The sequence below is a fragment of the Lissotriton helveticus genome, chromosome 12, assembly GCF_964261635.1.
Source record: "Lissotriton helveticus chromosome 12, aLisHel1.1, whole genome shotgun sequence".
In the NCBI taxonomy this organism is placed as follows: domain Eukaryota; kingdom Metazoa; phylum Chordata; class Amphibia; order Caudata; family Salamandridae; genus Lissotriton; species Lissotriton helveticus.
The window spans coordinates 818,828,655-818,844,106 of NC_136073.1; the positions used below are offsets into that span (position 1 = coordinate 818,828,655).

General features: G+C 41.8%; 1 protein-coding gene across 1 annotated transcript; it reads right to left on the reverse strand.

Annotated features, from left to right (window-relative positions):
• Positions 1–2,437: 2,437 nt before the first annotated feature.
• On the reverse strand, positions 2,438–14,656 carry LOC144798865 (uncharacterized). The gene is made up of 6 exons (XM_078669946.1): positions 14,535–14,656; positions 9,695–9,841; positions 8,806–8,928; positions 7,984–8,094; positions 6,395–6,512; positions 2,438–2,761 (listed from the first exon to the last, which is right to left on the reverse strand). The coding sequence occupies exons 1-6, from the start codon at positions 14,598–14,600 to the stop codon at positions 2,727–2,729; spliced, it is 600 nt and encodes a 199-aa protein (XP_078526072.1). The 5' UTR covers positions 14,601–14,656; the 3' UTR covers positions 2,438–2,726.
• Between the last annotated feature and the right edge of the window lie 796 nt (positions 14,657–15,452).

Genomic DNA, 15,452 nt, shown 5'->3' on the forward strand with positions numbered 1-15,452 from the left:
TTTGATCTGTTGGATGGTTTCACATGGTTTGACCTACTTTGTCATTGTACAATAAAAGAAGGGGGGAGCCACTGTGTGCATTCTTATTCATAGGGAGGACCCACAGGGACGGCGGACCACCCTATACCAAGCCAGGAACCTAGGATTTTGTTATGTGTTAACTCTGAGGATCACTGACCTAGGTTTGCAATCACGCCATCTACAGGTAGCAGGCAAAGAGTCCGTGTATCCACTATGTTGGAAGCAATGGTGAACTAAACACTGACACTTTTTTGTGGTTCTGAGACCTATCACTACTCCGGTGGTTCCAATATGTGTCACAGGTATAAGCGCAGGTGTGAAACAGGATTAAACATGCTTGCTTTTCTGCCCCTGGATGAAGGTTGGGGTTGATCCCAGGGTATCATACTCAGGTAGAGTACTAAAGCAATGGCGTTAGCAAATCGCGCCTTCCTGGATTTTCCAATATATTCTTGGTGAATGGGCCGCTGGAAGACCAGGGTCTGCTATGGTGGTGTGTGGTGACTGTGATGGTGTGCGCCAGTAGGTTTGGATGGCTAGAAAGTGGTGGTGTTTGAAGGGAGTCTTGGGCCTTGCACTCTGGGGGTTGCGGTGTCTCAGCGATGTCGTGGAGCCCCAGTCATGCACTGCTGCAGTGATTTAAGCCTGCGACCACAGGTTCTGCTTTGGTTGATTCCAAGTCCTGCACGGCTGCTGTGCTGGAACCTCATTCACCAAGGCTACTCTAGTAGAAGCTGGGCATGCACTGCCGCTTTGGTAGGGTTGGATGTTACACGGCTACAATTATGGCACGTGGGTCCTGCACGGCTGCCATGCAAGGCCTCAGTCCTGCATGGCTGCTGTGGAATGGCGTGGGCCTTGAACAGTGGGTGTGCAGAGATACTCTACTGCTGCTGTAGTGTGGTGCTGCCTCTGGGCCATGGCGCTGCAGTGATGATGCAGTAGGGTATTGGACCCGGCCTTTGGTTGTGATGGGGCCTGAGTCGCCCATGGCCTCTGGCCTCCGATCCATTTTGCTGATGGTTTGCCACAGCCTTTCAGCGCTGCCACGGTTAAGACCTGGCAACTTCACAACCTCTACGGTAGGGTCTGGCTCCCACACTGATGCTGTGGAACCAGCAGCTGCACTGCTGCTGAGGGGACACATGAGTTCTGTACTGGTGCCAAGGTGGGGCTTGAGGTCATAAACTGTGTCTCTGCCTGTATTTGGGTCTAACTGGCTGCTATGGCTAAGACCTGATTCATTTATTACTGCTGCGTAGGCCATGGGATATCCATTTCTGCTGCTGTTGTGTCTGGATCTTGTAGTAGTGAAACCTGCGTCAGACACAGCTGATGTAGAGTAGTCTAGATCCGGCTTCTACAACAAGTAGCTTGTGCGCTACTGGCAGCTCTCCAGCTACCTGTAAGTAGATCTCCATAAGAGTGCAACGCAACCTACTAAATTAGAAGCTTTCGCTTGGTTGACTTAATATATGTATATCAAAATTGAGAACATATACTCAAGATGAAAAAGTGTTTATTTTCAGAGCGCATCTGATATTTGTGGGAAAATGGTTTAATTTCCAAAATATGTTCTAAACTGCAATTTAGTGATTACTCATGTGATCTTTCCCACGTGTTATTGCAGCTATGGCTGCTCTATATTATATATGTTTTTAGAGGCATTCCATATTGACAAAGCTTTTTTTTTTATATAACTGCTTGCAACCATGCCTGACGCACTGAAGTGATCACTGGCAATAATCTTGCAGATGGTGACCACTAATGTAATCTCATCTGATGTGGTCACTAGTGCAGTGCTAATAGTAGCTCTAGATGATTTTCATCCAACTTAAGTAGCTCATATTACAGAAAAGGTTGGGGACCCCTAGTCTAGATCCTAATATATACTATCATGAAGCCCGGATCTTGTACTGCTTGTGTGGTTAGCTCTGTGCCATGTACTACTACAGTGATACTGTCTTGATGTGCACAGTGGTCCCACTAGTGGAACCGGCTGCCTTTGCTGTGGTGATACCAGGGTTTGCGGCTGCTGCGGTATGAGGGTTTGAGTTAAAACTGCAGCTATGGCGGAGTCTTGGTCCTATGCTGCTGCCCTAGTGTGACCTGGAGCGAGTTGGGTGTAGGTGCCACACTACTTCTGTTGCAATGGGGCCAGGGTCTCCTGTTGCTGCTGTTGTGGGGTGTTGATCCTACGTGGCAACTATGGTGCTATTGGGATGATGCACGGTTGTGGGGCGCTGCACCCTCATTGCTGCTCTATTGTGGTCTAATCATGAGGGTCCGCTGTGTTTCGGGCTGGGTTCGCCACTGATCGATTGGTGGGGCTCAAGTGGTGGGGTACCTGTGTTGTGTAGACCTTGGCCTGGGGCCTGCCATATTGCTATTGTCAGATCTGGGCCCTTCAGTACTGCTTTGGTAGGATGTAGGGCCTGATTCTGTGGTAGAGGCTACATCCACACTGCATCGATCATGAGTCCGCTATAGCTGCTGTAGGAAGGCTTGGGTGTGCACTGGTGCTGGAGTAAGACATGGATACGTAGTGCTGCTGCGATGGTGTCTGGGTTGATGAAACAACTTTAGTTGAGCCTGTGTTCCGCTTTGCCTTTGTGGTTGAGCAAGGTTCTGGCACTGCTGCTGGTTTTGAGTGTCGGTCTCTGCTGTGGCATTTTACAGGATTCTTTTCTTTGCTGCCTTGTGTCCTAGGCGGCCATTTTCGTTCGATATCTGGGGGAAGCTGTTCAATGACAAAGCAGAAAAATTTGCATAGTATAAAATGGCACAAATTAGCTCAGGGCGTAGTGAATGTCTGCAGTTTCTCTGCCAAAGCTATCCTCGGGCACTGATCTTTCTTTGGGAGGTTTTAGATAGCTCTCCTTTTGGGATTGGGCAGTTTGGGTTAGGACTGATTTCTCGGATGGGGTTCTCAACTATACCCTGATCTTCCTGTGTCAGGTTTATGTTTGCACCAATTAGTCTTTGGGAAACTTAGGATATTCCCTTAAGTCATAGTGAGAAGTTTTAGATATGCCCTCATTTTACAAGTTTTTGGTATGCACTTACCTCATGTTTACAGCTTTCGATAATTCCCTAATTTCAAGCTGGATGGTCTTGTGTATGATCGTATTTTGTTATTGCAGGTTGAGTAATGAGTTTGTGATTCCTTACAAGGTTCCTGCATACCCTAATTTCCCACTGAAAGGGTTTAATAATGGCCCGACTTCTTGATTAAACATTTCGAGTCTGTTCTGATTTCTCGCTAAGAAAATTTAGGCTGTGTTCTGTATCAGTACCTCCCTGCTGCTCTTGAAACCACTGAAATATATCCGACCACATCATGGGTCCGGGTTGAAACATTGTCGTCACCACTTCGAAAACAGACATGATACGAAGTGTGTTCAATCACTTTTGTCATCAATCCCTGTATTCGTCAGGGCCAAGGCATTCCCATCTGGTGCAGGATCAAATGTAACCTTAGTCATCTGTTTTGCAAATGTTGAAAGGAGGTCTTCATTTGGTAGGTCACCAATCCATTCGTACAGTTCTCATTGATCTTGCAATTAATGGATCATTGCCCCCTCTTAAGACATGGGTTCTTGACCAAACAAAGCAAAATAGAGTTATTTGGTCTCATGGACTCAAGTAAGATCCAATCTTTGACGTGAAGTGACACATCGGAGAGATCCCTTCTTTTATTCTGCCCTATTTTCTCAAAAGTCCTCTCCAAAATGATACTCTCGTGCAGATGGTCAATGATACTGGTGGCCGAGCACACCAGGAAAAAGACTTCCACAAGGTAATACAAGGACATAGCGCATCGTTTCTGCCTGTGTGCCAGTGTATAAACAAACTAATCCTCTCTCCTGCACTTTGGATAGCATGTTTTCGGTCATGACCCACGACGGCTAGGTTGGATTCATGAAAAGTCTTTTGTGACCTATGTGGTACTTATAAGAGCCAAGAAAAATTCTAATTCTGATTATTTTGCGTTACAAGATGCTATTGTAACAGTGATTTTTGAGGATCTGTTTAAATTAATTCATCCACTTAGGAGGCCCTATCGTGTCTTCGGGGCATCGGTCTAATACTTTCAGATCATAACCCCTTTGAACCCCTAACCTACAGTAATCTTAAACTCATGACCTGGAAGGTTGTTTACATAGTTGCATTTACTTTAGGTAGTAGAATCAGTGAGTAAAAGCCTCTTTATTTTTCTGTGTCTTACACAGTGTTTCATACTGGAAAGGCTGCCCTTTGCACCCATTAGTAACTCTTGCCCAATGTGGTGTCTGAATTGCATACTAATTGGGAAATAGCACTACCTACTTTCTTTCCTAAAATGTTCTCCGCTGCAGAGAGGACACTTCATACTATCTATGTCTGTCTGATATCAAAGGTTCTATGTGGTCAGTTCAAAAGCTTTCTTCTCCGCGGACAGGCTTTGCTCCTTTTAAGCATATCCCCATTTCTATAATAGCTGGCTGGGTGGTGTCTGTCCTCAGAATGCTACACGACTGCTGGAGACCATCCTTCAGAGATAGTCCAGGCTCAGGTTTGAAGGCTGACATGCCCTTTGACACCCTCCAATCCCACCTGTCCAGTTGGGTTTAATGTGCAGCATGCATTCAGTGCCACTGCTCTCTGTATGGATCACTGACATAATATTGAATACACAAATATAGAATTACCAAAATATCGAAGAAAAAAATAGAATGCAAAAATATCAAATTCCTATCTACAAACAGGTAAGTACAAAAATATCGAATAAAAAAATATAGTTAGTCAAAATAGCGAATTTTTTTATATGTCTTAAAAGTAATTTAAAATTAATGAAATAATAAATATAACATTTACTATTACCACTCCAGTAAGTGCAACAGTAGGGAAAGCGTTGGATAGCGTAGGGGTAAAAAATACTATTCAATATTAAATTACGTACCTTCAATTCGATGTTTTTCTCCACTATATTCTGTCCATTCTATATTTTGACTTCGATATTTTGGTAATTCTATATTTTGAATTCGATATTTTGTCTTGTTACCCTCTGTATACCCGCTCTTGAGCAGAGTCTCATTTCGTCAGGAACCTGTTCCACTGATCATGAACTAACAAGGGTTCCTTCCCCTTCATGTCTCATGCTTTCCATTCTTCCCCTGAGGCTTTAGGAAGTGGCTCTGGACGTAGCACTAAGTATAAGTTATTCACCATAGGGACTCTTGTACCTCCATAAGAACCATATGCCATTCCGCTCGTTGTGTCTTGTCCCCTTTGCTGCTTTCCACACTTGATCTCCTCTCCCTTCTCTTTTATAGTGACTACTGCGATCCTATCAACATTTCAAGATTTCTTGCTCTAGGGTTTTAGGTATGCCCTAATTTCTCCTTCTCTGATGTTTCAGGTATGCGCAGAGTTCTTGCTGATAGATTTAGGGTAAGCCTCAATTTCCAAACAGAGGTTTATGTTTGGGTCTAAATTCTAACTCCGGGATTTTGTATGGGCCTTCATTGTGCTCTAGGAGATTATGTTTAAGCCCTGTTTCTCTGTTTCAGGATATACCCTCATGTCTTCTGGGAAGATTTAGGATTCCTCTTGACTTATCTTTAGGAGGTTAGAGTATGCCGATATCTATCTACAATTTTGGGGAGGCTCTGGTTTCACGCTCAACGGTTTATGGTAAGGCCAGGTTTCCCAGTGGGATTATTAACGTATTGCCCTGATTTCTATCTAATGATGTTTTGGTTACGTTTGCTGGGATGCTGAAGGAATGATCTGATATCCATTTATTAGAATTAGGTTGTAGACTAATTTCTCTTTGCAAGGTTTATGGTATGCGCTAATTTCTCGCTGGGAGGTTTTACAGTATGCACTGATTTCTTGCTGGTAGATTTACGGTTCTCCATAATTTCTGAGTTGTAAATTTAATGTATTCCATTTATCTCTGCCAGCGCTTTAAGGATTTCCCTGATTTTGCACAGTCAGATTTAGGGTACTGTCTAATTTCTCCGTCTGGAAATGTAGTGTTTCCTTGACTTCTTATTGGGAGATTTAGAGTATTCTCTAATTTCTCTCTGGGAGGTTATCGATAGTCCCTGATTTCACCCTGGGTGGTCTAAGGTATATCCTGATTTTATTTCAGTGGTAGGTTTCCCAGACAAAGACAGACCACTGAAATATACAGAGATACAAACATAGCTGCACAGACAAATTACACATTTTTAAGAAATACACACGCAAGTGCTAATGACTATACAAAAACAAGTGAATCTCGCAACAAGCAAAGCCTTCAACCACCAGTGCAAAGACGCAAACGCATACAGTTGCACCTGCCTGTTCTCAAGAATCGCAGCTGCTATTACTTCTGGTTACTTACGTGAAAAGGCAGTGACCAGGTACATGGGTCTGTTATTACACAGGAGGGTCACCAGGCTACCCAAGGTGCTAGCACCCACAATCTGCACATCGGATGAGATCCCAAGACTGACATTACGCTGCATGGACAATTGGGTACAAGGGTGGGGAAAAAGAAAGGGTAGGTTCTGTTAGTGTCTTCATAAGTAGGTGACAGGTGGAATTAAATGCTTTCAAAGCCGCCGAAGAACTATTCAACCTTCTATTTCAGTATTATTTGTGAGCACCTTTTTTGGTAGAATGCAAAACTTGCACAAGCTACCTACCAAGAAATGTTGGTTGTGCTATGGAATTGTCACTTTTTCACAAATCATTTCTGCTGGTCAGATTGAACAGAATTTTACAGTACTTGCAGATTTTTTTTTAACTACACAAACCAGTGAACAGACATGAACCGCCAACATTAAAAATGTTTTGTTTTTTTAGCAGTTTGTTGCACTTTTTTGCTTTTGGCAATGCCAATAGGGCTGCCGTTGTCCACCAGTATTTCGGCTTTGCCCAAAGTTGTGGTGTTTTGTGATTTTTTTTATTTATTAAATATTTAGATAAGCTGAATAGTAGACTTTGGCACTAAAGGGAACTACTTTGTGTGTGAATACGCTCCTTGAGAAGTGGAAAAAATGCTGTCACTCAAATGAAGTTCGCCAAAGGCAGAAATGGGCTGAACAATTGCTCCTTGCTGTATAACCGAGTGGACGGAAGTAAAATGTGAATGCCACAATAGATGACCAACAGATGAAGAGGGCTAGCTGAAAGTCCCTAAGAGTAAGTATAGTATACATACAATTTTAGTGGAACCAATACGTCTTAGCTAACGCCGGACCTAAAGGTCTCCAGTTCTAGCTAGGGTAATTCTGGACTTCAAGCTACCAACACCAACGTCTCTGAACCCAGGTGGTCTGCAACAAAAACTAAGTCCATTAGTTCCATTGTTTGCAAGTATAGTTGAAGGAGAAACCTACTGGAGCACAATATGTTATGCACACCCCCGGCACGGCAATGGGAACAAACTATGTCACGTGTTCTCGTAAACACTTAACCTCATAAGCATCCAAGTGATTGACTCTTTCGGTCACTTTTTTCCACTGGGTTTTATATGAATCTTATTGTGATAGATTGTAACTTGATTTTCCAATGTGTTTCTTTTTTGTATTTGGCATCCACTGTTACATTATGATGTGAAATATCTCTTATAGCTCAAAACACGTAGCATTTGTATCTTTCATGTACAAAGATTTGCACAATAAATTTGCTTGTGGTGGGTATTAGAAAATGCATGACAGGGCATGAAGACAGCATGACAAATTCTAACATTTGTGAGTTAATCATTAATACTGGGTTCCCACGGAAGAGCATGGTTCTGATAAGCAAAGCGCTTCAGCACCTCACATGGGGTCGTAAGCGCTATATAAATACTCATACCATATAATTGTATGTGTGGCTATCTTTAAGTTGTCTTATTGGTAACTGTGGGCAGCACATTATATATAGCTAAAAATGAACACATTTTTTGATGACTTTTAGACCTATGGACAGTTGTGTTACATTTACCAGAATGGCCTGGAAGTAATTCTCTAGTTCTTGGCAGGAGGTCAGCTGGTCTGAGGATTCCATCTTCCGAGCAACACACCCTTCAGGCTGACCGTGGTACACCATCAGGTGCTAAAGGAGAGATAAAGAAATATGTGCTCTATCTTTGTGGTGAAGGTCTTTCAAAATCCAATCTATATATGCATAGCAGCTAACATAGGAGTTCATGTCTAGTCTCCTAAAGTGAATTTGAAACAAGACTAAGCGCCACGTGTCTGATGGATGCGTGTGTGAAATGGGGGGGGGGGAGTAGGCCAGTGCAAAATTTAAATTACGCAGGCTAATTTCATGTTAAGTGAATTTTTGCAAAATCTACAAAAATTTCGCACTATCTAATTTTGTTTGGTTTTTGCTCGCAGGAGAGTGGTTTGAGCAAAATATGACTCCTTCAGAGACATCTTCTGCTCAAATCAATAGCTTTCCTGAATCTCACGTGACTTTTTCTTTTATGTCACTTATGCCCTGCATTGAACATTTAATGCAAGGTAGGTGTAAAGCACTTTTAACGACATTTGCATAATTTTCACAAATATATCACAAAACATGCGCTCCTTGAGACCCCATGGTGAGAGTCGCATATCTACTGTGTACCAATGCATAAGTAGCAGTGTTGGGATTTGATTCTCTTATGTGCGCAACATGTGGCCGCCAGCCGTGAGTCTACATGATGGAGCATTGGCGGTTCTCATGAGATCCTTCTTTAGGATCTGCACAAATGCTGAGCCCCCTGCATGTACTGCAGCCCATGCACTAGGCACAAAGAGGACCACCGACCCTACTTACGTTTTTGAGGTCACAAGTGATCCCCGGAGCGGCTCCCTGTTCGCTTAGGTCACTGAGGGCCAAGAGCAGGGAAGCTTCGTTTTGCACATTGACTTGAGTTGGCAAATAGCTGTATGAGTCTCTCTGCAAAATCAGTGGAAGAAAGCAAAAACAGAGTGAGGTGCTATATTCTCAGTCCTGTCCTGATTCCTCCCATAGGCTGTGATCCCTGATTCACCAACATACCCAGGTGTGCACCCATATGTACTTGAATATGTGTGTGCCTACATATTTGGCAAATGTTTGCTTGTTATTTATATATTCACTGAAAAAACACCCTTAGAACTTGGGTATTGTTCAGCGAATTCAAACCCTAAAATTCACCAGTTGTGTCATGAACACACCAGGTAGCATAACACATGCTACCCGCCATGCTCAATCTACTACTTCGTCTGCGGCACAGGGGAAAAGGCGGATTTTCAGGAACAAAATATGCTGGGCGGCACGACAAGTAGTTGTGTTGCAAACTATAACTGAATATTTTTTGTATTCAATCTGCTGAACCATAACTTCTCTTTAACTCTAGATGTTTTCAGTGAATTTCTATGATTTAAAAAGAAACAAAAAACATTTATTTGAATGATGCACTTTGCCTGTTCAGATGCCAGCGTTCAACCCATGCCTTGCATTTCTTTAGCCGCAGGGTGCGGCTAGGCCCTGCACTCAATCCACCCAAGGGGGGCCTACCCCTGAATTTCAAGATGTCAGAAAAAAATGTAGCCCCTTCGTCAGCTAATCGGAATATGACCAAAATAAAATTATATATATATTTATTGCGCGTGTAATGCCATAGGTGGTCCTCCTGTGCACAAAACATGGCCATGCGAGGCTGGCCTTGCCCTGATTTTACCTGGGTGCAGCTGGCTCTCCCGAGGTAAGTGGCCAGCAGAACCCCCATGAGGCTGACGGTGAGCACGGACACTGCCCCCACAGTCAGGATCACCAATCGGTGGCTGGAGGGCGGTGCTGGGGGGAAATCCAGCCCCTGTGGGAAGGTCTGAGGGAGAAAGACAAGTCAATTACAACTGGAGACAATGCCTCAATTGATGTCACAGTGCTTTATGTGGCAAAGAGGGCCAGGGTAGACCAATCACATCTAGGAGTCAACCAGGAGGTATGTATCACTTAACAAGACCGCTCAGAAAGGCCAGCTGAAGGGCGCCACTGGGTCTAGCTCATCAGGAGGTGCAGCCACATACATCATAATGCACCTTAGATATTGGAAATAATTGCTGAAGGCTTCCTGATGGTTGCATGAAATAACACTGCACACAAGACAGATTGCACAAAATAGCAGACACTTAAACAACTGCAAGAAATGAAATCTTACAACTTCACAAAAGAACACCATGCACTAAAACATCACATCAGCGACCATAGCGATTACACAAAACGCAATATGTAAAAATAAATTATATAATTTATTTTGCACAAAATCAACATCCTTACTAAAAAGAAAATATCTAATGCTTGTCAAGAATAAATCAAACTAAAATATTGTACACAATTAATGTAATCCTCTGCCAAAAATTGCATTCGGTCTGTCAAGGGTTTTCCTCTTTCTGTAATCTATTTAACCAGCAGAGACTCAAAGTAGCCAATTCTCCCTATTTAAAAGCAGTCTGTCTTCACTTTCTACCTGACAGTATAACTTTTTCCATCCCACGGTAATTAGATCCCTGTCACATGCTACCCACAAATTAAGATTTCCTTTCTTTCATTTTGATAATTCTGGGAATCAGCCTGTCTCCTGATGTTGGACTCAATTCACTAAATTCTTTTCACGAGTAAATTATTTTTACACAAGGAAAAAGTCTAGAATCCTGCCAGCAAAAATCTGACAGGCAGTTCACAAAATGTGTCTCACATTTGGAGGTTCGTGCGAAGAATGGAGATTTTAACACATTAATTTACTATTTTGTTTAATAAAAAAGTTTAGCAATCTTTGTGAACTATTTATTTAAAAAAATGTATGTAAAGTGCGAATTTGCTACTTCTAAAATCTAGTTTGCACAAAAAAAAAAGTTTCAACAACCTGACCTACGTTTAGGGGGAGAAGACTTTGCAAAAAAAAGCTTTTGTGAGAAAATGTTCTGCAAAAGCATCTGATTTGTTTGGGAAACGTTTTCTGCCAATGAAGTGGGGAAACTTTGCAACCACCTGTTTTTAGCTACAGTGGGACCTCTAATGCAGGTTGAACTACCCCCCCCCCCCGGCTTGTGTCTATTCTGCATGCATAAGTGGCCTCTAAACAGCACCAAAAAAAGAAAAGTCGTTAGGGACTGACATTATTAGTAACAATTTCAAGGGATTGCAGGAGACATTAAAGCAGAGGTATCCAAACTCAGGGGCGGCCCTCCACGAGGGTGGCAATAAGCAGCATTTATACAATAACCACTATATTAACCACTAACATTGGATACTCACAATAAAACACTTCACACCTCATATGGGGTAGTAAGCGCTATATAAATACAATTACAATATATCAAGCCCCTGGGGAACAGTGATTAACACCAAGTCCAGGCTTGGAAGAATAGTGAAATCTTCTATTTATATGCCCTACAGAAACCTAAAACAGAAATTGAATCTGTTAAAAACGGTACAAGAGCTGCCCATAACGTCTGATTGATGTCATGATTACTAGAGCAAACTGAGGGATAATTGCCATGTTACAAAAAAACCTGAACATTTTACATAAATTGGCCAGTTTTTTTAATTATTAAGATGGCAACCCTATCTGGAAGTAGGTGCCAAAATGGGTGACAGTGGGGTCAAAATAACCCTTAAGCTTCTCCACTCCAGTTCTGATAATGGATCGCAATCAGTGCTTAATTTGTGCAGGTGGTTTCCAGTGCTGGGCACTGGCATTTAATTGTCAACATCAGCGCTTGTGACAGTCTGCCACAAGGTGGCGCTGTCTGGCTAATTTGGAGATTACCACAACAGTTAATTATTAACTTAATATACAATAGAAATGGCTATTACCTGCCATCCAAGCCATACTTAGGGGGCCTGGAATAGTATGAATTGTCACACTTTTGTGTGATGCTTAGCAGTTGTGTTACCTTCATTGGTAGTGCAGCAGGGGCAATATGTGAGGCAAGCTGTAGTGGCCTCCTGATGAGAGGCCTGGCACGTATTTTTTTTTTTTTACAAATTACAATACAGATAATTTTACTTGGCTGCGTATAATATGTTGGCAGTAATTCATTCAATTGCATTTTTTTTAAAGGATAACTGAACATCGCTGCAATGTTTGGCTTGCTAAATATATTAAGAGCGGCCAATTTTATAGAATAATTGTAAGAAAATATGTTTGTTCTAGAGAGCCTCCTGATTTTTTTGTTTTTTTTTAAAGATGGTCTGTGTCTTGGCATTTAAATATTTGAAGACCATTGCTGGTAAGCAAAATATATTAACACCCACACAGTTGTGTGCATTTTATCACACCTATATGTGCTTTCAAACTAACACTTGAATGATGGAGGATTATACGCACTGACCCTGATGACGAGCTGCGCTGTAAACCTCTGAAGCAAGCAGCCGATTCCCAAAGCAGAATAGGTCCAAAGGAGACCCTTTCCCCTTTGGGAATCAGTTACTACCCCAATTTGGAGAGTTGGTAAAATGTTAATTGTTAGCGACTGGAATTCGGGTCTCAAACTATTGACAGCTATACCGAAACACAGCGTTGAATGGACGCCCCAAACACACCCTTTCCAAATTGAGATTTGGTATCAATTTCTAAACCCATTTAGCAGTTTGGAAAAACTTTCAGAATTGCTAAACAAGTACAGTACTTTATAAAAAGGGTTTTAGCGTTTGCAAACCCTCTGATTTAACAAATTAGACGGTTTTAAATGCTAAAACCCGTAAAACATCAGGATCGGAGTAATTTACAGATGTTCGGAGCTGAAATCGTGCGACAAGAGTCTCTATATGACTAGGGAAAATATATTTTTATGAAATGATTTACGTACCAATGTGCTGAATTTCATGGATAGTATTCATAGTTTCTGGAGCACTGTGGTGGTGATTAAAGAAGAAAAATGCTTAGAGTTTAACTTTTTAAGAGTTGCCATTTCTGAACCTTTACAACCAGGTGAATTGAAAGGTGGCAAAAAACACTCTTTGGAAACTTACTTAATCCTGTTTGAAAGAAGGAGTACAGAAATAGTATTTTTTCTGTCCACAAATTAGGAACTTTCTTTACAATCTTTAGTGTGTACACTAACATGCCAAACAAACATCCAGTGCTGAATTACCAAGAGTGTTCTAGTCATTTGTCTGATTTATGCTTGGAAAAGAGTACCAGTTACGCCAGAGTAATTGACAACATATTTTAATATTTATAAGTGTAGGTGAAAGTTAGGTGGGTATGTTTTTTTGTATAATCTACAAACACATCTTTTTTTAGCCCCATTTACACTTTTTTGTTCAAAGGCATGCATGACATTTTTCTCCACAAGTAAGTTAAACCTGAAAGATCCTGGTTTAAGTGCTACCGAAATGTCAGGAAAGTTCATCAGTTACCCCTAAGGGGAGAGGGAGGTGCCGGAAAGGGAGATACCCTAGGGAAGCTATGGTTTACTCCTGGAATTAAGGAGTAGGTCAGGAGTTTCACAAGAATAAGTCACACCCACACACAGCAAACTGTTTATGATTAGAGCTCTAAAAAAGTTGCCGGCACTGTTCACTATTGTTGCACGTTTTGAAAATGATTTTCTTTGTATTTTTATAAGGGTCTAACTTGATGCATTCTAGTTTTTGTATTTTTTTATAGGTCTACTCCCTAGATCAGTGATCCCTTACCTTTTGACTTCAGTGGACCTTCTCTGAATTACTAATGGATGCGAGGGACCACTGCTTAAGCAATTTTGCAAAGAAACAAAGTATGAAATATTTTACTTAATTGAGAAACAAAACGTGCAAAAAATGTAACATTGATTTTAATAGAAGGTTGGAGCATTTCAAAATGTTGTTTTATTTGTAAAAGCCGAAGTGATGTGCTTGATTCCATTTTGGTTGTTGTTTTGCTCCTAATGAATGCTCGCCTTTTTCTCTTCATTTACTGGTGCTTCAACTGGGGCCACCCGATTGCCTTTACTCGATTCCATTGGCTGTACTTGCTCTATCATCACAAATCTAGATAAGTATACCAGCTTAATATCCTCAGATTTAACATTCCTTCTCAAACAACATTTAAAAAATTTCAATTTTGCCTTTTTTATGTATATATACTTCCTTAATCTGCTAATATTATTTGATTTTCTAAATAGTCGCGAATGCCTTGAGTAGGTGTCGTGGACCATCAGGGGTCCGTGCACCGTAGGTTAGGACTCACTGCCTTAGATCATTCAGTGGTGGATAAAAGGCTGAGTGGGCCTTGACATGATGGAAGCAGTGGCCAGCAGATCACAAAATTAGCTGTTTTAGTGGACAAATCTTTAGATTGGCCACAGATCTCCTAACAAATCACCGCAACCCAATTTGACTATGTCTCCGGGACGAGAACCTTTGACCAACAGGTTAAATGTGGATCTCTGAAGTGGCCACATTAACCCACAGAACCTTCTCACTAGATTTGTTCTGCCTTCTTCACCTGCAGTGTTGCTTTTCTCTCTGTTTCTGAAGAATATTCAGCAGGCATCATGCCAGTGGCAAGTTAGAAGGGCATTGGTACTTACATAAGGCGGGCTTTTCAGGTGCAGACCCAGGGGCGAGGCGTCAGGATGCTTGTCCTCAGCGGGCATTCTTCTCAGGTGGGTGTTGGAGTACTGGTAGGTAGCTCGACAGATGGACAGACAGAGAATTCTTAGCTGATGAGGGTGGAGAGCAAGACAGGTACTACCTCTGCAGGGGCTCTTGGCTTTATGTAGGCCTTTCTGCTGGGGGAAGGCAGCCCCCACCTTTGCCACCCCAGCCTGGCCCATAAGCTACAGGTGTGCGCATGCGGCACAGGTGGCTGCGAAGAAAGACCCCATTGTCTGGAGTGGGCCGCTGCTAAGCAGTCCTGGAAGCCCCATGTGATACTGTACAAGCTTTGTGTGCACACATTTGAGTTATAAAGGTAGCTCAGTGGGTGAAAGGGCCTCCTGCGGAGAAGTCTGTAACCTGAATGTCACATGTTTGAAATCCAACTGGACTGGGTCAAAATATAATTCTCTTGAAACAGATGAAATAGGTACTCTTGAGTAGGCTGAAAAACCTACTGTTGAAATTAAGAATACTAGACATTTTAGTTTAAGGAGTGTATGAGTGAATTATGTAAGTCGCAGGTTGCTTCTGCCTGATGTGGTCTTTTCAATTTGCACGAACATCTCCTTTGATGCGTTTCTCCATAAACTTTTCCTTCATACTTTGGGGATCTCACACTCATGAGATCCTATCATTATTTAAAAATAAATAATTCTGCCACTTAAAATATAATACATTTTATTATTTTAGAAAACATACAGATTCTGGAATTTCCTGTCCATAGTCTAGATTTTGAGTAATCCTACATCAATTTCTCAGCGGATTTGCTCACAAAGTTCTGTGCACAGCACAGTGGTTTGTATAAGAAATGCTGGAATATAGCTAATGTCAATTGAAGATTCTTTTAA